This window comes from Mobula hypostoma, chromosome 25 (genome assembly GCF_963921235.1).
Source record: "Mobula hypostoma chromosome 25, sMobHyp1.1, whole genome shotgun sequence".
Lineage (NCBI taxonomy): Eukaryota > Metazoa > Chordata > Chondrichthyes > Myliobatiformes > Myliobatidae > Mobula > Mobula hypostoma.
In genome coordinates this window covers 12,170,588-12,198,101 of record NC_086121.1, presented here as the reverse complement: position 1 = coordinate 12,198,101, position 27,514 = coordinate 12,170,588, and the positions used below count along the sequence as shown (strand labels likewise).

The 27,514-nt window shown below is 39.7% G+C and overlaps 2 protein-coding genes and 1 long non-coding RNA gene across 5 annotated transcripts in view; 2 read left to right on the top strand and 1 right to left on the bottom strand.

Annotated features, from left to right (window-relative positions):
* Positions 1-8,736, top strand: part of ttc34 (tetratricopeptide repeat domain 34) — an 81,176-nt gene extending 72,440 nt beyond the window's left edge. Inside the window, exons 8-9 of one of the 2 annotated variants that reach the window (XR_010016068.1) lie at positions 2,219-2,296; positions 7,302-7,331. Coding sequence is in view for 1 of the 2 variants with exons in the window: in XM_063033033.1 (XP_062889103.1) it covers positions 7,302-7,823 (522 nt within the window). In the remaining variant the exon portion in view is untranslated. Of the gene's footprint in view, positions 1-2,218; positions 2,297-7,301 lie in introns of both variants that reach the window. The other variant, XM_063033033.1, reaches the window with a different exon arrangement.
* The window catches only part of LOC134337792 (uncharacterized), a 129,733-nt gene that overhangs the window by 77,326 nt on the left and 24,893 nt on the right, over positions 1-27,514 (bottom strand). The gene's annotated exons all lie outside the window — the stretch shown is intronic.
* mmel1 (membrane metallo-endopeptidase-like 1) overlaps positions 15,836-27,514 on the top strand; it is a 144,321-nt gene continuing 132,642 nt past the window's right edge. Inside the window, exon 1 of one of the 2 annotated variants that reach the window (XM_063033037.1) lies at positions 15,836-16,087. The gene's annotated coding sequence lies outside the window, so the exon portion shown is untranslated. Of the gene's footprint in view, positions 16,088-18,873; positions 19,001-27,514 lie in introns of those variants that run through there. The other variant, XM_063033038.1, reaches the window with a different exon arrangement.

Genomic DNA, 27,514 nt, shown 5'->3' with positions numbered 1-27,514 from the left:
GCATGGCAGCATCTCCACTTCCTTAGAAGTTTGCAAGGACATCCAAATATTCGGCATGACATCTGAAACTTTGACAAACTTTTATAATTGTGTGCTGGAGAGTTTATTGACAGTTTGCATCACAGCCTGGTATGGAAACACCAGTGTCCTTGAATGGAAAATCCTACAAAAGGTAGTGGATATGGCCCGGTCCATCTTGAGTAAAGCCCTCCCCATCATTGAGTACAGTATATCTACTTGGAATGTTGCTGTGGGAAAGCAGCATCCACCATCAAGGACCCTCACCTCCCAGCTCATGTTTTCTTTTAGCTGTTGCCATCAGGAATAAGGTATAGGGACTCGCACCACCAAGTTCTGGAACAATCATTACCCCTGAACAATCAGGCTGTTGAACCAGAGGGGTCAGCTTTACTCACCCCGTCACTGAACTGATTTCTCCTTAACCCCCTCTGCTGTAAGGAAAATATACATTTTTTTGAAACTGGAAATGTATCCCAAACCATGCTGAATGCAAGGAAAATGAGGGCATCAAGCCAAAAGAAAGGTAATCAAAGATTTTGTCATAGGTGGCTGTACTGTGAAAACTTTTTTTTATTAGTAGATGGGAATGAGCTTAAAACCAGGTTAAAGTTGATGGTAAGCAGTTTATGATTGAGGGAGAAGGAGAATGGTGATCAAAGGACATGGCTTGAACTATTGCCAATTTTCAACTGGAAGAAATTATTTGAGCTTTCAAACTGGAAGTTCGTCAAGAAGTCTGATGGCACACAATTAATGGAAGGTTTCAAAATGATAGACTGGGTGCAATTAAAGTAAATATAACAATTTGACCCTTTCATTATGGATGATATGAAGGTAATGTGCATTGTTGAAGGGGTGTTGAAAGTTGTATCTGGGAGGACTATGAAAGTGCAAAAATGAGAATAAAAACTATTGACGCCAACTATAACACTAATGAAACCTAAAGAAAGCAACCAAGTGATGCATGTGTAATTAAAGAAGGTTGGTGTGATCCTTTCTTTTGAATGTTGTAAAGGAATGTAGAAATAACAGATCATGATCCTAGCTATTGAATTTTAATTTGTAACTTGGGTAAGGATTGTTTTGAAGTAGGTTGAATGACGCACTGCAAGGAATCAAATTGGGAATTTGCCTTTTTTTTAACAGCAAACATACTTGATGATTTGTGTAGGTTGTGATTTTTACTTTCCATAAACATATCAAATCATTATTTGAGTCAATTTATAAAAGTAACATATTGCGATGAAGGCAAAGATGCTACCAAGTATTTTCACAGCTGGCAGGGGATGGAGTAAACTAAGTAGAGCTATCCTAGAGAATGGACAATGAGCATTTCTGGACCAAACTGTAACAGCCCAAGAATGGGTTCTCAAGTCTACGCTGTCAATAACAGGCAGAATAAGAAAATGTCAGAATTTCAATTGTTGTGAAGGTAGATGAAGGTACAATTTTATTGGTCTTTTTGTCACTGGACTAAAGCCCTTTAATCTTGAGAATCATATGAAAGTAAGTACACAGCAGCATCTCCATGTAAACTCAAGCACCAACATTTTTAAAGGATTGACATTTCTAAACATTTCTTCATACCTTCATTGATCTGCTGTGATTGGAGCAGGTTTGAGAGTACAGATGTTGCTGATTACAAAATGCCACAATGGAAGCTTGCTTAACATTTGGGGTGAGTTAGTAGCTGTATTTGCAACTGAGCTGGTCTCCTCAGGATCCTTTCTGAAGACTGCAAGGAAGTATGGTAGTAAATAACTACCCCTAACTATAGTCTCAATTTTATTTTCTGGCTGGTTAGCTACGCCAAATGAGATTAATTCTACTGTCATCATCTGTGGGGCTTTGAAAATCAGGACCCTCATGGGCATATATCCAGAGTGCTGTACAGCAATAATGCCGAGAGCTAGGAAGATAAAGCACTGATGATGTTGCCTTGAATAAGACCTGCAAGCATGGCAGAAAGAAAATGACAGATTTACCTTTGGAAACTGAGGAAATTTGTTTTTTGCAATCTAGAATTGACTCAGATTGGCAAGTGAGTTTCTGGCTGTAATTAATGCCTCGCAGTTTACCATCTCAGGCTGGTGAGCATCTGATATGTCTTTAGCCACTACATGTGCTCTTGCTCTTGATTTCTATGCAATTGAGAAGAAACTTTATTCTAACTTTGATGTTGTGCCCTATATTTCAGAGGAAGATAGACTGATAATTTTTGAAAGCTTCATTGTCTAAATTGAAAGATGCTAATCCTTCTGGAATAGAATCATTGGTAAGGATAAAGCAAAAAACTTGACTCTAGTGTGGCACCCTATTCTTTGCCAAATATGTAGAACAAGAACTTTATCAACATTCATGTTCCACAAAAAAAATAAAAACAAGGCATCAGGCCAGCAACCTGAATTCTGGCACTCGATTAATAATGTAGTTATTCAGGCCTGGGATCACTTGAGGTGTTACACCAGCTATTGCTCTGACAGTTCAAATTATTTGGGAAACACTTAAGAAAGTTCTGCATTGTTTATATTACAGAAATCTTTTCTTACATGGTTGTCCTAGACAGAAGATAAGTGTTTCTGCAAATCTACCAGTACAGTCAACAGCCACCTGGGGAAATGGGATTTGATTTTTATAGCATCAGAACCAAATGCAAGCTCATTGACTTATTAGATAATGATGACTTCTTTCATTGCACAGTACTAAGATACACAGAAAGGAGGCATCTCAAGATCCTGGAGAAACATCAAGAGATATAGGTTATCTCTATAGGTTAATCTCTAAACCTGCTATAGGTTTTTCTTACATATACTTGGGTCCTTTGTTGCTTATCCTGTGTGTTCATGATTTGGAAGAGAATGTTGATGGTATGATAAGTAAATTTGCAGATGACATCAAAATTGGAAGTGTAGTGGACAGTTAAGAAGATTGACCAAGTTTACACACGGTCACGATCAGCTGAGAAAGTGGGCAATGGAGTGACAGATGGAATTTAATTTAGACAAATGTGAAGTGATGGGTTTTGGGAAGTTAAACCAGGGCAGGATATACATAGACCCTTAGAGTGTTGAACAGAGAGACTTTCCTCAGGTACATGTGCACCTGACAAGGGGAACACAGACACGATAGTGAGGAAGATATACGGTGTGCTTCCCATATTTACGTAATGCATTGAGCATGAGAGTTGGTATATCATGCTACTGTTCTACAAAATGTTAGTTAATCTGCATTAGAATAGTGTGTGTAGTTCTGGTCATCACTCTGTAGGTAGGATCTGATTTAGCTAGAGAGGGTACAGTAAAGACCTGCTGGTTTAGGTGTTTAAATTATGAGGAGAGAGTGGATAAACTGGAACTGTTTTCCCAGGGGCAAAGGAGATTGAGAAGTATATTAAATGATGAGAGCATGCATAGGACACTTAGCCATTGTCTATTTCCTATTTTCTAGGGTCTAAAACTAGAATGCATTGGTTAGTTTAAAGTGAGAGGGAGGAGGTTCAAAGGAGATCTGAAAAGTAAAAATTTTACAGAAAGAGTAATTGGCATTTGGAGTAATCTGCCAATGGAGGCAGGATCAGTGCAAATTTAACAGGTAGCCTGATAGGTACTTGAATGAGCAGGGTGTAGAAGTTCATGGAACTAATGCAGGCAAGTGGGATTAGTATAGATAAGCATAATGGTCCGAAGGGCCTGTTTCTATCTTTTACAGTTCTATGGCTCAAGCAGAGGTAAAAAAACAACATTAATGCCCCCTTCCAATTAAGTACAAACATTGAAACAATGATCATCCTTCATTAATTTTTCTAATCAGCTATTTTCCAGACCAGTGAATCTTGTCTTTTTTTGCAGATCATAGTCATAGAGTAAAGTTGAAAAGAGTGTATTTTGATAAGGATCCCAACGTATACATAGGAGATTATTACCCATGACCTTCCTGGGCAGACAGCAAGTGCTGAGACAAGTGCAACATCTTGAAACATATATGACAGAAATATATGGATTAAGTTCTAGGCTAACCTGCTCACTTAAAGAACAAAATAGTTCAAGTCACATCAAAAGCTGGAAACCTCAGGTCAGCCTTTGCAGCTGCAGATGAAATATTCCTTGAGAGTTCACAAGGAATTTCTGTTGAAAATTTGTGATCTGGAGTGCACAGCCTGAATGGCCCTTGGGAACAAAATTGGTAGTAACTTTTAAAAGAGAAACATAAATGCAGGAAAAGACTGTGAGAATGAGCCTCCTTGCAGTGCATTTTATCAAGAGTGTCAATCTAGCCTATGCTATTTAAATAAAGATTTATTATAATTCTAATTTTACACTTAATTCTTTTTTGGTCATTTCATTATTATCGTCTTGTCCTCACCTACCAGCTCACCAGCCTGAATGTCCAGCGCATAATTCTCCGAAACCGCCGCCACCTCCAACTGGATCCCACCACCAAACACATCTTTCCCTCCTGTCGCTCCTCACCCCCACTTTCTGCTTTCCACAGGGTTCGCTCCCTATGTGACTCCCTCTCAATTTGTCCCTCCCCACTGATCTCCCTCCTGGCACTTATCCTTGCTAGCGGAACAAGTGCTACACCTGCCACTACACCTCCTCCCTCACTACCAGTCAGGGCCCTAAGCAGTCCTTCCAGGTGAGACAGCATTTCACCTGTGAGTCTGTTGGGGGTCATATACTGCATTCGGCACTCCCGGTGTGGCCTCTTGTATATCAGTGAGACCCAATATAGATTGGGAGAACACTTCGCCGAGCATCTGCACTCCATCCACCAGTACAAGCGGGATCTTCCAGTGGCCACCCATTTTAATTCGACTTCCCATTCCAATATGTCCATCCGTGGCCTCCTCCGCTGTCGGGATAAGGCCACACTTAGGATGGAGGAACAGCACCACCTTATATTCCGTTTGGGTAGCCTCCAACCTGATGGCATGAGCATCGATTTCTCAAACCTCCAGTAATGCCTCCTTTCCCCCCCCTCCATTCACCATTTCCCATCCCCTTGTCCCTCTCTTATGTTATCTCCTTGCCCACCCATTGCCTTCCTTTGGTGCTCTTCCACCCCTCCCCCCTTTTTACTTTCCTCCATAGCCTTCTGTCTCTTTCATCAATCAATTTCCTAGCTCTTTGCTTCATCCCTCTTCCCCCTCCCCCCAAGTTTCACCTATCGCCTGGCATTTTTCCCCTCCCCTCCTCCTTTCAAATCTACTCCTCCTCAGCTTTTTTTCTCCAGTCCTGCCGAAGGGTTTCAACCTGAAGCGTCGACTACTTTTTCCCATACTGCTGCCTGGCTTGCTGAGTTCCTTCAGCATTTTGTGTGGGATGCTGGGATTTCCAGCATCTGCAGATTTTCTCTTGTTTGTGTCATTATTATTGGTGATGCTGTTATATATTTTAAATTTTGAGGCACCAATTGTTTACATATTGCTGACCTATTTGGTGAATAGGTACCTGGCTTGTTACCTATTCACCAAATTGCCAAAAGGGAGACGCTACGAGTACATCACCAGGACTACAAGCCATCTCCAAAGCTTCTTTCCTGTAGCTGTCCAGCTTCTCAACAAAACTCATTCAGGGATAATATTATAACTCTTCATGCTCTCCTTGTTCCATTGATAATTATTGAGTCTGTTCATATGTTCACATTTATTTAAGTTTGATCATTATTTGTGCATGTGACCATTCTGCTAATGGTTGATTGCTCATGGCTCTTTGCAGAATTGTTTTTTTAGCTGTTGGTTTCTATTGTTGTCTGTTATGGTATTATCCTGTGTTTTATGCTTGGCACCAAACCACAGTCAATTTTGGTATGTTTCACATGCTAGCAATAAAGTGATTCTGATTTTGCTGAAAGACTCGAAGACAGATTGCTACCCAGCATTAAAAACGAGTGACAAAGAGAATTATAAAGTCAGCCTTGTTTGGAGAAATGTAATCTTTATTCTCTTCAATTTTTAAACATGATGGTATCCTTTGGCAGGAAGATGCAAATTTGTAGAATTGATTAGCCCCTGGACAGTAATTACTTGATGCAGTAATAGACTGTGGTTAACTAACTTAATATAAATATTGTACTAGAGCTGCAGCTGGTTACTTTGTGATTTATAAAGTGTATAAAAGACCTCTATGTGATGGTGCTGATAGCCATGTTCCTATATATTCAGTTTGTGCTCTGTAGGATAATGGATAACAGATGCACCTATGGTTCCCTGCTGTTCAGTTGTCCTAGGGGAACACGTAGATAGACCTCAAGAAGACTGTTACCGTAGTGCTGCCTTCTGAATATTTTGTGTTTCATTGATCATTATCAGCATACCTTCAGTTAAATTTCTAGATTGTTAATGGAGCAACATCTAGCTGTTCTAATTACCCTGGAACTTTGGGACTTAGAGTCTTAGTTTTCTGTAGAAACAAACCAGTTTCTTTACTGAGACTGAAACAGAATTCTAATGTGAGAAGAATGTAAAATCACAATCTTTATATTGCTTCAGTTTAAAGTCTGCTTGAATTTAATAGTGCTATGTTGTAGCAGACTGTATTGTCATGATGAGTGAAAACTACATTCCTACAACCTCCCTTTTCTATGCTACAGTGGGACGATCACAATCTCTCCACTGTTAACATTTTATACAGGATTATGTCAGTGGAGAAGTTGACATTGTGATCATCCCACAGCAGCATGGAAAAGGGAGGGTGTAGGAAAGTGTAGAATTCCAAGGAAGGGCTGCATGAATGAATAATTTTGTCCTGTTTGGAGGAAAGTTTCCATCAAAAAGGCAAGATCTTTGGAAAAGATCCTTACTGGCACAGCATATCTCCTCCAAACACAGATAAACTTAACTATTTGTTGCATTGTTGTCTGGTGTTACTGAGAATGAATGCTTGCTGCCAAGATCATGCTCTACTATATTTCAAAGTGGCTTACTGCACGGAAATGATTTTGACTTATCTAAACAGTGCTAAATAAATACCTTTTTTTAAATTATTTCTCTTTGTACCAAGATCTGTAATAAAAAGATCACACCAAATATATCAGGTTGAAAATTCTATTTACAAACAACGTTGTGGTCTCTTCAGGAAACAATGCATTTTCTGATTATTAAATGGTCACCTAGGCTTCAAATGCGGCAGGCAAAATAACCACTAGATCTTTTCATCCATTACCTCAGCTAACTTGGTACCTCTTCAGAGTAAAAGGATTTTTTCCCTCTTTTACCTGTCAATAAATTCTCTTTTGTGAGAAAGTAATAGTGCTTTGTTTGCCGTTTTCTTTTATAGATAGCTTCACAGGAGGCCATTGCCTTGGCTAAAGGGAACCAGGAGGAGAAAGCACTGAAATACTACACGCTCGCTGTTCTTGCAAGTAAAAATAAAGCTAAGTATATTCGTCTTCGTGCAATATATCTGACCAAACTGAAGCAGTATGAGAGGGCACTAGAGGACCTACAAGAGGTCATCAAACGAAGCATTAACAAAAACTCTGCAGACCTGGTTGAAGATTATTGCTTTATGGGACATATCCAGCTTCTTGCACTGAAAAATGACGAGGCTTGTAAAAACTACATAAAGGCCTTACAGTTGGACAAGTCTTTGGCATTAACTAGTATCTCCAGTAAGCCAGGACAGGCTAGTTTGTCTCAACACTTCCAGCAAAGCGCTCTCCGCTACTTTGAACAACAGCTTTATGAAGAAGCTTGGAATTTAGCAGAATATGGACTAATAATTGATGAAAGTAGCACTGAATTAAAGAAACTGAGAACTAGGATTAAGCGTGAGGCATCGAGGTGTATAGTTCATTAGTTTTGTATACTTAAGAAAATAATGTGGACTTAGTGCCTTTATGGTGGCAGGCTTGCACCACCATGATAGAGGCAGAGGCCAACACGTGATTTACAAAAATATTTCAGGCATAGAGTGCAGATTGAACTGGAACTTGACGGTATTAAGAATCAGTCCTATGAACATGATCTAAGAAAACAAGAATATTTAAAAGGACTGCACCTTTCTGTAAAGTGCCAGCTCAGAATGTTCTTTCAGCAAACTCACTAAATGAAATTTTCCTTCGAACTGCTTCAGATAGTATGTCTAAATATTGGTTGGTGCTGTACCTTTGGTGAGATTATGAGAATAGAATGTCAAGGAAATTACCCATGTTTTGAGGCATTTCAATTCTTAAGATATTTTAATCTTGGTTCATAGGAAATGGGGTGTGAGTTGAAGTCAATATTTATAGAAATGTATATCCAAATAATTAATGGACAAGAGAAATCTGTTTCTGCACCCGCCCCCCCCCCCCCCGCCAAGCAGGCTGGTTTCTCTTCTGGCTCGCTCTTTAGGGATGCCATCCAAGGTCTATTGCCTTGTCAGATTTTTGATACCATTGTTTGTAAAAATATTACTTAAGGCTTTTTTAATTTGATAATTTTATTTGTTCTATGTTAAAATGCTTGATGTAATGAAAAGAGGGGTGTAATGGCACTCAAGCATGTTCATGAAAAAATAGAGACAGGAGAATAATTGATGAGCAACAATGGTGTTTGGAAATGGACCCTTCATTAAAATTATTCCTTCTGGCATGCGTTCACAGGCTTCTTTTTGACATTGTTTGACAGTCCTCTTTTATCAGTTCTTTTGGAATTCTTTGTAAGGAAGAAGGCTGCTTGTAAGGAAGGAGACAAATCCCAATGTTGTATATAGTATATATACTTTGATAATAAATGTACTTTGAACTCTGAACTTTTATTTTAACATGGGGAATAAATTGTGAATATTGCTAATACTCACATATAAACTTTTATCATAAGTACCACAAACTGCAAATTTAATTTATTTTAGTTTAAATTATAACTTTACAGGATTTGTAATTTGATTTGGAAATCCAGCAAAAGCATTAAGAATTAATATGTACCAAATTAACTGCTGGGAAATAAGTTTCTAGTACAAAATTTATATGCTAACATGGCTGTTGATTAATCTCATTTTTGGTTTAGATTAGATTATGAGGACACTCAGTCCTCGTTTATTGTCATTTAGAAATGCATGCATTAAAAAATGATACAATGTTCCTCCAGAATGATATCACAAGAAACACAAGGCAACCCAAGACTAAAACTGACTAAACTACATAATTATATAGCTACAACAGTGCAAAGCAATACCGTAATTTGATAAAGAGCAGCACGGTAAAAAAAAAGTCTCAAAGTTCCGATAGCCTCATCACTTCATGCAGACGGTAGAAGGGAGAAACTCTCCCTGCCATGAACCTCCAAGCGCCACAAACTTGCCGATGCTGCACCATTGGAAGCACCCGACCGCAGTGGGCTCTGAGTCCGACCGAAAACTTCGAGCCTCCGACCAGCCCTCCGAAACCGAGCGCCATCCTCGGCCGAGCGTTTTGATCCCTCCCCGGCTGCCAGGCAACAAGCAAAGCCAAGGACTTGGGGCCTTGCCCTCCGGAGATTCTGGATCACACAGTAGCAGCAGCAGTGAAGCTGGCATTTCAGAGGTTTCACCAGATGTTCCTCCATGCTCTCACGTCTGTCTCCATCTAATCAGGATTGTGCACTGCACCCTACTTGACAGATAACAGACATCACCACCGGAGTGGCCACTGCGAGCTGCGTCACGCTGCCATCTCCCACTCAATAAAACAACTCTTTATCATAAAATGTACAAATTTGTTTCCATGTTTCTCTTCATAGGTTCCTTCTTTCCTTTCACTAGCCTTCTACCACATTGCTGTTCTTGATTTTTGTTGTGTGAGATCGAGTTTTAGTAGGTTGTCCAGTGGTCGGAAATATTTCAACAGGCTAGATCCCAGCCTTGCTGGGATGTTCCTAGAGTGGTCACTGGTCTACAATCAGTTATTCCGTTGGTTCTAGGAGAGAAATTTCAAAGTAACTTACCTTGAAAATTTTACCCTGAATTGTTTTATTCCAACCTTGGCAATAATAAAAAAAAGTCAATGATAGAATCCAGAGTGTATTGTAAGTGGTCAGTGAAAGAGTCTTAAGGACCTAACAGTTTTTCATACGTTGATGAGACCAGTGGCAGGTTTTGTTGATTATGGTTTCCATTTTTTTGCCACCATTCCCTGATTATATTGCCACTAAAATTTCCTGACACACAGAATTTGATTGCACTATTTGTTATAGATAGGGATATAAATCATATTTTTATTTAAGATAAAAATGTATCTAACTTTAATAATAACCCTAGTGAGTCTAACACTACCATCTGCATTTAATTTTTTTAAATGGACATAACATAATCCCATATCTAATCCATTGATTCCCTGAAAGAGATTGGTCATGTATTCCAAAAGACTAAATACATAACAAATCTTAATTTATTTTAAACTTCTGGGATAGAAACGATCCATATTAGGAAATACTAGAGGATTTTATTCTGTCTATCCAGAATGTATTTTTAATTTCCAAGAGCTGTTAGTTCCATTAAAAAGCATTGTTTCTTCTGCTTGCCTTCATATGTAAAAACAGTTAGAATATATAATTATTATACGGCAATTATTTTGATTATTATCTGTTTAATTGTCTTATTTCTTATGTTTATAAATTCTCTGACATTTTAATTTGTTTCTGGTCTGTTGTGGCCCTTAATCTCATCCACCACTGTTCTATATCCATATGGCAAACTCTTCCATTTTTGCCTCTGCAGAATTTGTAAAGAGCTTTTCACACCTAAACAGGATTACATTCCTTTGTTATATGCATGGAGATTTTATGTATTTTGTCCATATTCAGCATTTTACCTTTAAATTTTTTCTCCCATCTCTACTGGTGTTGAATAAAAGTGTCTGCAAAATTCTGCATGAGTGCATGGTCAGAATACATTTGTGTGTGCTTTTCTCCTACCTTTGCCTCCACAACCTTCAACGTCCTTACTAATCAAGAACCTATTAACCTTTTCTTCAGGACTACAAACACTTAAGTAGGTAGTTAACTACCATCTTCTCAAGGAAGTAAGGGATGAATGATCAACGCTGGCCTAGTCACTTAAACTGCTGTCTTGAAAAAAAAGTTAGGTACAGAAAAACAAATAAATGAAAGTCGCAAGGTAGATTAGTAATACAATTGTAAAACAAACAAAACCTTTGAATTACTTATGGCGAGATGGAAAGTAAAGTATTTGTACTGAATTCTGGGTTTGACTGCACAAGTGCTATGCATTGTTCTAGTTTGCATGTGTTATAAATTGAGTCAATTAAGGGGATGATAGCAGACTGGAAGGTTTGCATATCAGGGAAAGATTCAACAGGCTAAGCTCATCATCCTTGAAATAATAAAGGTGAAGGTAGCCTTAGCAGGAACTTGAAATGCTGTTCCCTCTAAGCTGCACAGGTATGCAGGTGCAGAGTACCTGAAATGCTCCCGTGCACGTAACCTTTGTTGCTATTCAGCTAATATTTTATTTTATATAATGTTAATATAATTTTGAAATGCTAATATAATTTAGCATGAAGTTAAGACTGGTTCAATTAAGACACTGATATGTGAATTGCATGCTTGGAAACAAAGAATTTCAAGAATGGTCAATTCTTGTTGATATCGTTGGAACATTTCAAGCTTCTAGTGTTGTCTGCAAACGTGGATTCAGTCTTATGAATTCAATCAAATGTAAATCCAGAGACAGACTGAAAGAGGAACGTTTGAGTGATCTAATGAGGATTAAGACTTGACTTTCACCTGAATGCAAAATTAATCTGGACAGTGTTTACAGACAATGGATTTTTTAATAAACACAGATGAGAAAAAGTTTACAAAATGTGGAAGATTTTCTTTTGTGTGCTGTATTTCATGATGCCCTTCAATTAAAAATAAAATCAAAAGTATATGATTTTTCAATTTTCATTCTAAATATTCATAGAATGCATATACTGAAGAGAAAACATTTAATGTGCTGTGCAGTTTTTAGGCCATATAAAAATTTCCTGCAATGGTTGGTCTGTGCAGTTGTAAAAAATATAGGGAATGTTGACTTTAACATGTCTGTGATGAAGGAGCTATTGGGAAGATATTTTCCTAAATGGGGCATCAGTACTATAGCTTAGCCAAATTCAATCAGAACCTTGGGAGAAAGTTCTTCAAATAAAGAGAATTAATCTCACTATCACAATGAGGAGATGAAACAAATACAGATGTGGTTAAAGAGGAAGTTAAATAAACACAGGAGGGTAAAAAGTAATACTATTGCTCTCTATGCCATATGGCACATCGGGTGGCATTCCTGTTTCTTTAGCATTTTGTCCAGTTTTTTTTTATGAGGCCAGGTTGCTTGCTCAATGCTCAACTCAGCACAGATGGAAAGTGTGCAAGGAGCTGGTTGGATTCAAATCTGCGACCACTCAGCTCAAAATCCGGTGCTGATGCCGCTAACCACAGCCGGCAAGGTAAAAAGTAAATTCTGCCTTTATATGATTAGACACGAAGGGGCAAGTGATGGCTTCAGAACATACAGTAGGTTGGCACAGATGATAAATGGTAAGTAATGATATTTATTTTATTCAACAGCTCTTTTGTATAATTGTTTATGTTAAAATGTATCTACATATATGTCATGTTGCTCAAATTTATTGAGTCCTGATCCTTAATTGATTGCCTTAATCACAGGCAGCTGTGGTGCCTCTGTAATGCAATCTAATTACAATGTGTGGTAAATGGGGCTAATGAATTCCATAGCCTCACCATAGCAGAAGAAAGGGCAAATCAGTCACATTATAGTCAGCAAACACGCTGATACCCAGTTTTTTTTTTGTTTGTTGGTTAGAGGTGGGAAAACACACAGAATGATCTTTATCCAAAATGACTTTATCTGGATGAAACATGCAAAGATACAAAACAGTTCAGGTGAGCCCCTTGAGTTATTTTGATTATTTTGGGTTGTATCAAAGCCATGCATGTTAGACATCAACAGCTTTACAATTTTACAATATTTGGGTGTGATCCCAAGAAATGTAAGACCAAAGTTTATAAGCAAGCAGGACTTCAATGTAGCACCACTCTCAAACATGAGTTTAACTTCAACTCCAATAGCTTAAAGCAGTAACAGTTTGTTTCATGTTTACAACAAATTAGGCTATCCTATCCACCTGTTCTCTCTGACCAAATGAAGATAGCTATGAGTTTTCAATAGATGAATATACATTTCCTTGCAAGGTCATGATGAGTAAATACAATTTTCTGTCCTCTACAAATAAATCCCATTATTTGGGTCATTCACAGACAGCTGTCCACATTTGACAAATGGTTCTAGTTTATTGCTGTACGGTAAATTATGTAGATACCTTATTACATATTAAAGCATTAGCTATTTTGAGCTGTTAGTTAAATTCTTAAGCTAGTCTTGAGGAATAACAAATAATTCACTTAGCAAGAACAACTTAAAGTTTTTTAAAGGATTGCAAGAGGCAAAATTGGCCCTCTGGAAGATGAGAATCATAATCGTGTGTGGAGCCATAAGAGATACGGGAGAGCTTCAATAATTTTTTTGCATCTGTATTTGCTCGGGAGACCGGCATAGGGTCTACAGAAGTGAGGCAAAGCGGCATTAACTTCATGGACATTATACAAATTACAGAGGAGGAGGTGTTTGCTGTCCTGAGGCAAATTGGGGTGGATAAATCCCCAGAACCTGATGAGATGTTCCCTCAGACCCCGTAAGAGGCAAGTGTAGACATTGCCGGCGCTCTAAAAGAGATATTTAAATCATCCTTAATGACAGGTAAAGTTCTAGAGGATTGGAGGATATTCAAAGTTGTTTTGCTGTTCAAGAAAGGTGCTAACAATAAACCAGAAAAATATAGGCTGGTGAGTCTGACATCATTAGTGGGGAAGTTATTGGAAGATATTCTGAAGAACTGGATTTATAAGTATTTTGATAGACATAGACTGATTAAGGATAGTCAGCATGGCCTCATGCATGGTAGATCATGTCTAGCCAACCTTAAGAGTTTTTTTCCTTGGAAGTTACCAGGAAAGTTGAAGGAGGCCGGACAGTGGATGCTGTGTACATGGATTTTAGTAAGGCATTTAACAAGATCCCACATGGGTGGTTAGTTAACAAGATTTAGTTGCTCAGCATTTAAGATGAGGTGGTAGCCTAGATTAGACGTTGGCTTTGTGGGAGAAGCCAGAGAGAGGTAGTAAATGGTTGCCTCTCTGACTGAAGGCCTGTGACTAGTGGAGCGCTGCAGGGATAGGTGCTGGGTCTGTTGTTGTTTGTCATCTATATCAGTGATCTGGATGATAATGTGATTAACTGGATTATCAAATTTGAGGATGACACCAAGACTGGGGGAGTAGTGGACAGCAAGGAAGGCTATCGTGGCATGCAGTGGGATCTGATCCAGCTGGGAAAATAGACTGAAAAATGGCAGATGGAATTTAATGCAGACAAGTACAAGGTGTTGTACTTCAGTAGGACCAACCAAGGTAGGTCTTGCACAGTGAATGGTAGGATATTGAATAATGTGGTAGGACAAAAGGATCTGGGAATACATGTCCATAATTAATTGAAAGTGGTATCACAGGTAAATAGGGTCGTAAAGAAGGCTTTTGGCACATTGGCCTTCATAAACCAAAGTAAGAGTACAGGAGATGGGATGTTTTGTTGAAGTTGTATAAAATATTAGTGAGGCCCAATTTGGAGTATTGTGTGCAGTTTTGTCCACCTACCTACAGAAAAGATGTGAATAAGGTTGAAAGAGTACAGAGAAAATTTATGAGGATGTTGCCAGGTCTGGAGGACCTGAGTTATAAATAAAGATTGGATAGGTTGAGACTTTATTCCTTAGAACATAGAAGATTGAGAGGAGATTTGACAGAGGTATACAAAATTGAGGGGTATAGATAGGGTAAATGCAAGCAGGCTTTTTCCACTGAGGTTGGGTGGGACTCTTACCAGTGGTCATGGGTTAAGGGTGAAAGGTGCAAAGTTTAAGAGGAATATGAGGGGAAACTTCTTCACTCAGGAGCATGAAAGTGTGGAATGTGCTACCAGCACAAGTGGTGCCTGCAAGCTTGATTTCAACTTTCAAGAGAAGGTTAGGTAAGTACATGTATGGTAGGGGTGTGGAAGGCTATGGTCTCCATGTAGGTCGATGGAAGTAGGCAGTTTAAATGGTTCAGCATGGACAAAATGGGCTGAATGCCCTCTTTTTGTGCTGTACTTTTCTATGACTATTGCACCTTTACTGAGGTACTTCAGTGGTTTAACTTGGGGCACACTCGGTAGCCTAGCTGCACAATGCCCTTACAGCTTCGGTGCTGGAGTTCGGCATTCATTTCTGTAAGCAGATTTGCGTGTTCCTTGTGTGTGCATGGGTTTCCGCTGAGTGCACCAGTTTCCTCCCACAGTCCAGTTAGTAGGTTAAATTGGTCATTATCCACTGATTAGACTTGGGTTGCTAGACAATGCAGATTGAGGGGTCAGAAGGGCCTGTTTGCACTGTATCTTTAAATAAATAAACTTTGGGCCATGTACAAAGATAATGGGATAAATTAAGAAGATGGTTTATAAGAGCATTTGGAAAAGAAGAAAGAGGCACAGAGAGTAATCCATTGGAGAAAGGAAATTAATTAATTAATTAATTTGATTATCACATGTATATTGAAACATATAGCAAAAAGCATCATTTGTGTGGACAGCCAACACACACCAAGAATGTGCTGGAGACAGCCCACAAGTGTCACGACACATTCCAGCGACAGCATAGCATGCCCATAACGTTCAGCAGTACAACAGATCAAATCAGCAACAGCAAAACAGCAATTGACAAAGGTACATACTCTGAGTTAAGAGATCGGGATAGAAATTATTCATGCTTATGTAATGGATATGTGAACCATCATTTATGTTCGGGGTTATATATGGCTCTGAGCTTGCGAACACCCTGATTCAGTTCTGGGGAGAGAATGAAGTCAGACAGAAGGGAACAGCTTGCGGCAAGAGTAAAAGACAATAGGCTTGGACCCACTGAAAGATCGTGAACATTCATCGATAGAGACTGAGGAAATTGCATCATCATTTCAAACTTGTCCAGACAGGTGGGTGGCACAATCAAAACTTAATTGTTTTCTATGAATGAAGAGCAATAATTTGGAAAACATGTTAATTTTTAAAATACTTTGCTTTACTTGGGTACAAATGTTTTAGTGTAATTTCAGATAACATTTTATTTTTATTTTTCTAATATTTATGATATGGGCCAAGTCATGCTTTATTTAAGTAGGTGGCTTCAATAGTATCAAAAGCTACAGAAGAGCAAGGACATTTTGTGCAAAGCAAAGAGGAAACCAACAGTTGCAAGTAAACATGCACTCAGTTGCCACTTTATTAGGTACAGGAGTGGAACCTGGCGTGGTCTTCTGCCACTGTAGCCCATCCACAGCGAGGTTTGATATGTTGTGCTTTCAGAGATGCTCTTCTGCGCACCACTGTTGTAACACAGTTACTTGAGTTATTGTCAGCTTCCTGTTAACTTGAACCAATCTGGTTCTCCTCTGACCTCTTTGTTAACAAAGTTTTTCTGCCCACATGACTGCCACTCACTGTATGTTTTTTTTGCAACTGTTGTGTGTAAAAATCGAAGGAGGTCAATTTCTCAGATGCTCAAAGTACACGGTCTGGCACCAATTACACTGGACAACAAAGATTTTACTTTCTGAATACTTCTGTGTGTATCTTGGATTTTGGGCTACTGATTGTGAAAATCACTGTGAAATTTCCCTATCATTCACCATTTTGTTGAAATGACCTATATTTGTTATTTCAGTTCATGATTCAAGTCAAAATAACTGCTGCCAAGATTAAAGAAGACATTTTTGTTGGTCCACAAATCAAGTGACAGGCAAATCAAAGACCTGCTAGTGGAACCAGAGAAAATCACTTAGAAGGCATTCAAGGATGTTGTTGAAAATTTTCTTGGTAACTACAGAGCACCAAACTAGATGTGCAGCTGGTTGACAACATGCATCAAGTATAGAAAGCCATGAAGTGTAACATGTCACTCAAGATTCATTTTCTGCATTACCATTTAGAATTCTTTTATGCAAATCTTGGCACCTTAAGTGACAAGCATGGTGAAGGGTTTCACCAGGACATTGTGGTCATGGAGAAATGGTATCAGAGCAACTGGAGTCCATCAATGCTGGTGATTATTGTTGGACACAAGTGAGAAGCCTCAGACATAGCGTACAAATGGAAATTATCAACAAAACATTTTTAGCTTAGTTGAACTTATTGCAAAGCATCAGCACCGTTATGCAATGAAATACATTATATTCAATAAAAGTTAATTTCTTGTTTCTCAAAATTCCTATGTGATACAAGTAGTCTGAAATTATATTTGTGTTCAGATTCATGTTGTTTATCTTAAACAAAATAAATTTCCAAAGAAGCAACACTTCCCAAAAGTTTGTTGTCCAGTGCAATCATTCCACAGTCAAAGTCATTTAGATCACATTTCTTCCCCATTCTGATGTTTATTCTGAACACCAACTGAATCTTTTTACCATGCCTATATACTTTTATGCATTGAGTTGCTGCCAGATGATTGGCTAATTAGATAATATTAACAAGTAGGTGTATAGGTGTAAAAAGCCACTGAGTCTATATTTCACCCGGGTGTTCATTTACCTTTTCTTATCCTGAAACTTCCTAGGACACTATCTTATGAACATCAGCCTAGTCTGCTTCAACATCCATTGTATAAAACACCATCATATGCTCGGCTTTAATTACTTTGCTTTCTGGTAATGAAAATTATGCATCTGTATTAATATTGCAATGTAGAGATGAAGCACTCAACTTCCAAAGTATCTGTTTAGCTGTACAACAAAGTTATAGTCCTCATGCCACAGGGGATGTGAAACAAGGAAATAAACTAGAAATGAACCAGAACTCTAACTGCTGACCATTATCCACAACTCTTGGAATGAATGGATACATACTCCATCATCATCATCTGCTGTGTCGTACGATGTTGGCAATCATGGTCTCTTGACCATGATTGTTCTTGGAAAATTTTTGTACAGAAGTGGTTTGCCAGTTCCTTCTGGGCAGTGCTGTTACAAAACAGGTGACCCTTGCCATTATCAACACTCTTCAGGGATTGTCTGCCTAGCATCAGTGGTCGCATAACCAGGACTTGTGATGTGCACCAGCTGCTCATAAAACCATCCACCACCTGCTCCCATGGCTTCACATGACCCTGATCAGGGTGAGGAGGGGGCTAAGCAGCTGCTTCACTTTGCCCAAGGGGGTCCTACAAGCTAACAGGGAAGGAGTGCCTTACACTTCCTTTGGTAGAAACATATCTCCACCCCGCCACCCTATATTAGGATGCTAATATTGAGTAGAAATAGAATTGGGCTTGACTGTAGTCAAGTACAGTCAAATAATCAGCTAAATCTCATTCTTCAATATCGCCCCTTAATAATGGCCACAGATCAAGATTAGTCTTGCTAAATAAAATTACGGTCTGCATCAGCCACTTCAGGAGTTAAAATTGAGCTAATATTGAAATAAACAACATTAAAAACTCCAAACAATTCACAACATAATGTTGTTTTATATTAGTAAATGTGTTTGGCACTTTAATAATAAGACTCTAAATACGTGCAGGCAAGTGTGACAGACACAAAGCCACTGTACTCATTACCATATGTGTGTATCATTTCAACCCATCAGCTGAGCCCACAGTCATTACACCCGGAGTTCACTCCGCATTCTGAGCCACCTGAACTGAGTAGCAAATTCCCTCTCCCTCAGTATAACTTGCTCAGGCAAGGTTGTTAGGGAAATTTACATTTCAAGGCTTCTGCCTAATTCATCACCATTTGTGAACAACATCAAAGAGTACTGGACAGATGAATTAAACACTCTGAGAGCATTGCATTGGAACATATCTCCATCCCTATCTGCAGATCCCTTCTACAGGCAACACAAAGGCAGTCCATGTGAGTACAGAGATTTTTTTCTATTGTAGTTTTTATCTTCCTCCCCCATCCCATTTTTCCTTTTTTCTAATCCACTGCTGCAGAACTGTAGAGCTCTTTATGCCTTGTTTTGCACATTGCATTAAACAGTACGCCTGTTAAATTTTTTACAATATTGCACAAGTTAAAAAATGAATTGTTGCAAACTGTGCAGAAAAAATATTGCTATTACTGTATATTAGTGACTTCAGAGAGGTATTTAATCATAAAAATTTTCATACACAATGAAACTAGAGGAAAATATGTTTGAAATGTACAATAGTAAAAATACAGCATTTGATGGCTCCGATCATTGTGCAGCACAGTTTCTCTGACAGGTGCATTAATAAGCTAAAGTATATTATAGCAAGCAGAACTATATTTAGCATGAATGATGTGACTTAAGATGGTCCATTAAATTGTATAATTCAATATCTTTTAGTTGGGTTGGTTCTCAGCTTTGGAAATATGCTGTCAGTTTAACTCTGCACAGGAGATAAAAACGTTCTATTCATATAGGGCTCAACGAACAGAGGGGAAATATCCTTAGGCAATGGCTTATTTTTGGTGTAAAACGTTTAGTCCACGCAGCTGCAGTTACTGAAAGAACATCGATGTCAAGAAAAAAGTTTTCAATAACACAACAAAGAAGGAGACCATTTGGCCCATTCTCCCTCCTTATTTCTCTGTATCCCTACAATTGGTTCTCTCTATTCGACTAGCTCTTGATTCTTTTTGATGGTAACCTACAAGAAAGGGTCATTTACAGTAGCCAGTTACACTAGCAACACATCTTTGGGAATGTGGAAAGACACCAGGGCATCTGATGGAAACTTGTATGCTCCAAGCAAACAGCACCCCAGTCATGATTAAACCTGGGACTCTGGCAGCAGCTTTCATGAACTGAGCAATTGTAGCACTTTGAGTGAAAAAGTTGTGGGTTCAAGTCCCAGACAAAGTATAAATTTCAATCTGTCATTGGTGCAGCCTTATCAAAAGTCCAGGATGATTCCTATTTGGTGGGAGAGCCTAAGACCAGAGGACACAGTCTCAGAATAGAGGAATGCCATTTTAGAATAGTAATGAGAAACAATTTCTTTAGCCAGGGAGTGGTGAATCTGTGGAATTTGTTGCCACAGGCAGTTGTGGAGGCCAAGTCATTGGGTATACTTAAAGCAGAGATGAATAGATTCTTGATTATTCAGGGCATTAAGGGATATAGGAAGAAGGCAGGAGACTGGGGCTGAGAGGGAAAATACAAGCCATAATGAAATGGTGGAGCAGACTCGACGGGCCAGATGGCATAATTCTGCTCCTATATTTTATGGTCTTATGGTCTGAGAAGGTGAACTGAAGCACATCAATATTTATTCCTCAACCAATATCAACATAAATAGGTAATCTGTTGATCATATTACTATTAGTGAAACCTTGAAAGTGGTTGTTGGTGACTTCAAAAATATCTAATTAGTTTTGTCATTTTCAGATGTCCTGAGGTTCTGACAGACACTAAATAAATTGAATTCTTTCTTTCAGCCATATTCTTCATTTCACAATCAGCACTCCCTACAAAGATCGAAGTAGGTAACATGGTACACAACCTTTAATAATCCAGAAAGTGTTTCTGCCTGTATGTTCTTGCTCATTGTGGCAAGATTAATTGACTCAAATGGTTTTATACTGAACAGTGGCTTTACTGTGCTTTCAGACAATATATGCCTTGATATTTAATTGAATAAAAGGTATGCTTAATAACTAAGGCTATTCAATCACAATATTCAAGGTAGCCAGAATAATGCTAATTTTCATCAATGGCTTTTTCTTTTATGTTGTTTGTTACAATGTCTGCACTTGAAAACATTTTAAGCAAGCTTTTTAGTCCATTACCTTGATGAACCGATCAGGAGCAAATTTAAAAATATATGTATAAAACCACTGCAACAGCTTACATACAGTCTAGTAAAGTATCACAAGACACTTCACAGCAGTGAAAGTTCAACAAACGATTTTCAAACTGAAACATTTGCTCTGTTTCTCTTTCCATTGATGTGACAGGACCTGCTTTGTGTTTCCAGCAGTTTCTGATTTTGCTTTAGTCTTCACAGGAGCTGTTAAGGAACAAAGTTTTATACTTTGTGGGGAGCATTCTGACTGGTTGCATCACCGTCTGGAATGGATGCACCAATGCACAGGATTGGGAAAAGCTCAGGGACTTGCAACTCAGCTAGCCTCATTGCAGGCGTTAGCCTCCCCATCACTGAAGACATCTTCAAAATGCTGTGCCTCAAGAAAGTGGCATCCTCACCGTCCAAGGTATGCCCTCCTCTCATTATTATCATCAGGGATGAGGTACAAAACCACAATGACGCACTCTCAATGCTTGAAGAACAGTTTCTTCCCTCTCTCGTCAGATTTCTGAACACCACCTCAGTATTTTGCTCTCTTTTTGCACTACTTATTTATTTTAATATATCTCTTATAATAATTGTATGTATTGTACTGTACTGCTGCTATAAAACAACAAATATCATGATATATGTCAGTGATACTAAACCTGATTCTGATTCTAACCCATGTAAAGAAACAAACAGATAAGTAGTCACAGAACTGCATTTAAGGGGAGGTTCAAGCAGCAGGATTACAATGCTTCTTTTTCACAGGAGAACTAAGCAATTACTTATTGTACCCAGGAAGAGTTCCAATTATTCATTTAATGATAGGCAATAGCCAGAGTTCTATGTGGTTGATGCAATTATATCTAATTATTGTGAATAGCAAGGAATCTTCCTTAACCAGTCCTTTGGAATTAAGAATGACTTGTTTGGCTATATGGATTTAGAGATGGCTGATAAAGCTGATGTGGGCTTGAACAGGAGGTGCTGGACCTGAGTCATTTGGGAGGTGGTGGACTCCTTGTGCTGCTTACGCCAGGATATCGTGTGCTCCCGGTCCATGGATCTGAACTCTCAATCCCATTCTAAATGTTCCTCTACTTTAATCAGTCATGGACCAAAGGTTTCCAAGAGTCAATGGGAATGAAGAAGGCTTGAACACAGCTTTGAATCGTTTCCTCTGCCTGGTAATCTCTCCTGCTGACAGGTCAGAATAGAGATTTAATTTAGGTGTCTGATGTTGGCCATACCTGCCCAGCACAACTGATTGAGTGTAAATGGGACTCTATAGTTAGGGGGTTAGACAGGCGATTCTGTGGGCATAGGAAAGAAATGTGAATGGTAGTTTGCCTCCCGGGTGCCAGGGTCCGGGATGTTTCTGATCACGTCTATGACATCCTGAAATGGGAAGGTGAACAGCCAAAGGTTGTGGTACAATTAGTACCAACCAAAGGGAGGAAGTCTTGAAAACAGACTTCAGGGAGTTAGGAAGGAAGTTGATAAGCAGGATCTCAAAGGTAGTAACCTTGGGATTATTGACTGTGCCATGCGACAGTGAGTATAGGAATAGTGAGGTGGAGAGTAAATGCATGACTGAGGGATTGGAGTAGGGGGCAGGGATTCAGATTTCTGGATCATTGGGACCTCTTTTGGGGCAAGAGTGACATGAACAAAAAGGATGGGTTGCACTTGAATCCGAGGAGAACCAATATCCTGGCAGGGAGGTTTGCTAAGAATATTGGGGAGAGCTTAAACTAGAATGGCTGGAGGTGGGAACCAAACTGAAGAGACAGAGGAAGGGGTGGTTGGTTCACAAATCGAGAAAGCTTGTAGACAGTGTGAGAGGGAGGATTGGCAGGTGATAAAGAAGGGATAAGCTCAGGCTGATGGTTTGAGATGTGTCTATTTTAATGTGAGGTTTATCATGAAAAAAGCAGATGAACTTAGAGTGTGGATCAGTACTTGGAGCTATGCTTTTGTGGCCATTATAGTGACTTGGATGGCTCAGGGGCAGGAATGGCTACCTGGAGTGCCAGACTTTAGATTTTTCAGGAAGGACGGGGAGGAAGGCAAAAGAGGTGGGGGTGTGGCATTGCTGATCAGAGATGGTGTCCTAGCTGCAGAAAAGGAGGAAGTCATGGAGGGATTGTCTACTGAGTCTTTGTGGGTGGAAGTTAGGAACAGGAAGGGGTCAATCACTCCACTGAGTGCTTTTTTTAGACCACCCAATAGTAACAGGGGCATCGAGGAGTAGATAGGGAGACAGATTCTGGAAAGATGCAATAATAACAGGGTTGGGTGGGAGATTTTAATTTCCCCAATATTGATTGGCATCTCCCTAGAGCAATGGATTTAGATGGGGTGGAGTTTGTTAGATGTGTTCAGGCAGGTTTCCTGACACAATATGTAGATAAGCTTACAAGAGGAGAGGCTGTACTTTATCTGGTATTGAGAAATGAACCTGGTCAGGTGTCAGGTCTCTCCATGGGAGAGCATTTTGGAGATGGTGATCACAATTCTATCTCCTTTACCATAGCATTGGAGAGGGATAGGAACAGACAAGTTAGGGAAGTGTTTAATTGGAGTAAGGGGAAATATGAAGCAATCAGGCAGGAACTTGGAAGCATAAATTGGGAACAGATGTTCTCACGGAAATGTACGGAAGAAATGTGGCAAATGTTCAGGGGATATTTGCATGGTGTTCTGCATAGTCCCAGTGAGACAGGGAAAGGATGGTAGGGTACAGGAACCATGGTGTACAAATGCTGTTGAATGTCTAGTCAAGAGGAAAAGAAAAGCTTATGAAAAGTTCAAAAAACTAGGTAATGATAGAGATCTGTAAGATAATAAGGCTAGCAGGAAGGCGCTTAAGAATGAAATTAGGAGAGCCAGAAGGGGCCATGTGAAGGCCTTGGCGAGTGGGATTAGGGAAAACCCCAAGGCATTCTATAAGTATGTGAAAAGCAAGAGGATAAGAAGTGAGAGAATAGGACCAATCAAGTGTGAAAGTGGAAAAGTGTGTATGGAACAGGAGGAGATAGTAGAGGTACTTAATGAATACTTTGCTTCAGTGTTCACTACAAAAAAGGACCTTGGCGATTGTAGCAGACTTACAGCAGACTGAAAAGCTTGAGCATATAGACATTAAGAAAGAAGATGTGCTGCAGCTTTTGGAAAGTATCAAGCTGTATAAATCACTGGGACCGGACAAGATATACCCCAGGCTACTGTGGGAAGTGAGGGAGGAGATTGCTGAGCCTCTGTCAATGATCTTTGCATCAATGGGGACAGGAGAGGTTCCGGAGGATTGGAGGGTTGCAGATGTTGTTCCCTTATTCAAGAAAGCAAGTACAGATAGCCCAGGAAATTATAGACCAGTGAATCTTACTTCAGTGGTTGGTAAGTTGATGGAGAAGATTCTGAGAGGCAGGATTTATAAACATTTGGAGAGTCATAATATGGTTAGAAATAGTCAGCATGGCTTTGTCAAAGGCAGGTCTGGCTTTACAAGCCTGATTGAACTTTTTGAGGATGTGACTAAACGCTTTGATGAAGGTAGAGCAGTAGATGTAGTGTATATGGATTTCAGCAAGGCATTTGATAAGGTACCCCATGCAAGGCTTATTGAGAAAGTAAGGAGGCATGGGATCCAAGGGGACCTTGCTTTGTGGTTCCAGAATTGGCTTGCCCACAGAAGGCAAAGAGCGGTTGTAGGTGGGTCTTATTCTGCATGGAGGTTGGTGACCAATGATGTGCCTCAGGGATCTGTTCTGGGACCTCTTCTCTTCGTGATTTTTATAAATGACCTGGATGTGGAAGTGGAGGGATGGATTAGTAAATTTGTTGATAACACAAAGGTTGGGGGTGTTGTGTTTGGTGTGGAGGGCTGTCGGAGGTTACAGCGGGACAGCGATAGGATGCAAAACTTGGGCTGAGAAGTGGCAGATGGTGTTCAACCCAGATAAGTGTGAGGCGGTTCATTTTGGTAGGTCAAATGTGATGGCAGAATTTATTATTAATAGTAAGTCTCTTGGCAGTGTGGAGGATCAGGGGGATCTTGGGGTCCGTGTCCATAGGACACTCAAAGCTGCTGCGCAGGTTGACTGTGTGGTTAAGAAGGCATACGGTGCATTGGCCTTCATCAATCGTGGGATTGAGTTCAAGAGCTGAAAGGTAATGTTACAGCTGTATAGAACACTGGTCAGACCCCACTTGGAGTTCTGTGCACAGTTCTTGTCACCTCACTACAGGAAGGATGTGGAAACTATAGAGAGGGTGCAGAGGAGATTTATAAGGTTGTTGCCTGGATTGGGAAGCATGCCTTATGAGAATAGGTTGAGTGAACTTGGCTTTTTCTCCTTGAAGCGGCGGAGGATGAGAGGTAACCTGATAGAGGTGCATAAGATGATGAGAGGCATTGATCGTGTGGATAGTCAGAGGCTTTTTCCCAGTGCTGAAATGGCTAACATGAGAGGGCACAGTTTTAAGGCGCTTGGAAGAAGGTACAATGGAGATACCAGTGGTAAGTTTTCTACGCAGAGAGTAGTGAGTGCGTTGAATGGGCTGCCAGCGACTGTGGTGGAGGTGGATACAATAGGGTCATTTAAGAGGCTCCTGGATAGGTACATGGAGCTTAGAAAAATAGAAGGCTATGGGTAACCCTAGGTAATTTCTAAGTAAGTACATGTTCGGCACAGCATAAAGGGCTTGTATGGTGCTGTAGGTTTTCTATGTTCTATATTCACAGCAATGGATATTAACCTGGGCGAGAGAACATTGATATTTGTTTGCTTATCTTTCCAAGTGAATGTGGAGGAGTTTGTGGAGGCATCATTGATGTTATCTCTCCAGTGCTTTGAATTGCCTGCCGTGTATAGTCCAGATCTTTGAAGCATATAGAGCTTAAATCTCATGGTAATTTGGTGTCTTGTATTGTCTTCATGTGTTTGGGTACTAAAGCTAGGTAATTGTTTCTCAATTACCTCACGAATTTTTGGGAAAATACTGAAAATGCTGATCTTAGTCAATGGTTTACATAATCATATTTTGTGTTCCACCAGCTTTCCATTGAGTTGAACCACCTACAATCTGAGCATGATGTTGTGGGCTTGTTTGCGGTGTTTTTAAAAGAGGAAAGAGTATTTTTTTCTTGGATGGGAAGTCTAAAGCTTAAATCTGTTGCAGATGAAAACATGCTTTAGGATTCTACAGAACTGGGAATTGTGGGGGCATGGATATCTTGGCAAGTTGTATTACTAAAACAGATTACAACTCGTGAAGAGTGTGACCATGGAAAGGGAAAAAAAGGATAAACACAGATTCTGCAGATGCTGGAAATCTTGATGAACACACACAAGTGCTGGAGGAGCTCAACAGGGCAAGCAGCATCTATGAAGAGAAATAAACAGTCAACGTTTTGGGCTGAGACCCTTCGTCAGGACTGGTGAAGAAGGGGCAGAAGCCAGAATGAGAAGGTAGGGGGGAGGGGATGGAATAGAAGCTGGGAGATGATGGTTGAAAGCAGGTTAGAGGAAGCTGGAGGGTGAAGTAAGAAGCTGCGATTAAAATTGATGAAAGAAGTAAAGTCCGGAAGAAAAAAAAAATCTGATAGAGGAGAATGGACCTAGGAGAAAAGGGAGGAGGAGGGGCATCTGAGGGAGGTGATGGGCAAGTGAGGAGAAGAGGAGAGGTGCGAGGAGAACCAGAATGGGGAATGGAAAAAATAGAGAGGGGGAGAATAAGAAATTACCTGAAGTTAAAGAAATCGATGTAAAAATAGATGTTTATTTGGATTTTTATCTTCCTTCCACAACATTCCATTTAATTGTACGGTTATTGAAGTGTTGTCACTGTTGTAATGTGGAAAACACAGCAGCCAATTTGCATGTAGCAAGGTCCCACAAACAGCTGTGTGATAATAACAGGATGACCTGCTATAATAACGTTGATTGAGAAATAATTCCCAAGCTCACTCAAAATAGTGCCATTTAAGGAAACAGATGGGGTTTCAGTTAATGTCTCATCTGAAAGATAACATTTTTGACAGAATTGTATCCCTCATTATTTCCACTTTAGTATTGAAGCTGAAGTCCTCCAAATCAGAAGTGTGTTTGTTATTATATGGGTTACAGCTGACACACGGAGAGATATGAAAATACTAACATCAGAAGTTGCTTAACAATGAACCATCAACTTCACCAGAGATTCTGCTGGGGTCCTCCATTCTGTCCGATGTTCCCGATGCTGCCTCCTCTACATTGGTGAGACCCGTCATAAATTGGGAGACTGCTGCATCTGCCAAAAGGGGAACTTCCTGGTGGTCGAACTTTTTAATTCCCATTCCCGTTCCTGCTCTAACATGTCAGTCCATGGCCTCATCTTGTGCCAACATGAGGCCACACTCAGGTGGAGGAGGAACAACTTGTATTCCCGTCAAAGTTGCTGGTGAACGCAGCAGGCCAGGCAGCATCTCTAGGAAGAGGTACAGTCGACGTTTCAGGCCGAGACCCTTCGCCAGGACTAATTGAAGAAAGAGTTAGAGATTTGAGAGGGGGAGAAGACAGGAGGGGGAGGGATGGAGCCAAGAGCTGGACAAGTGATTGGC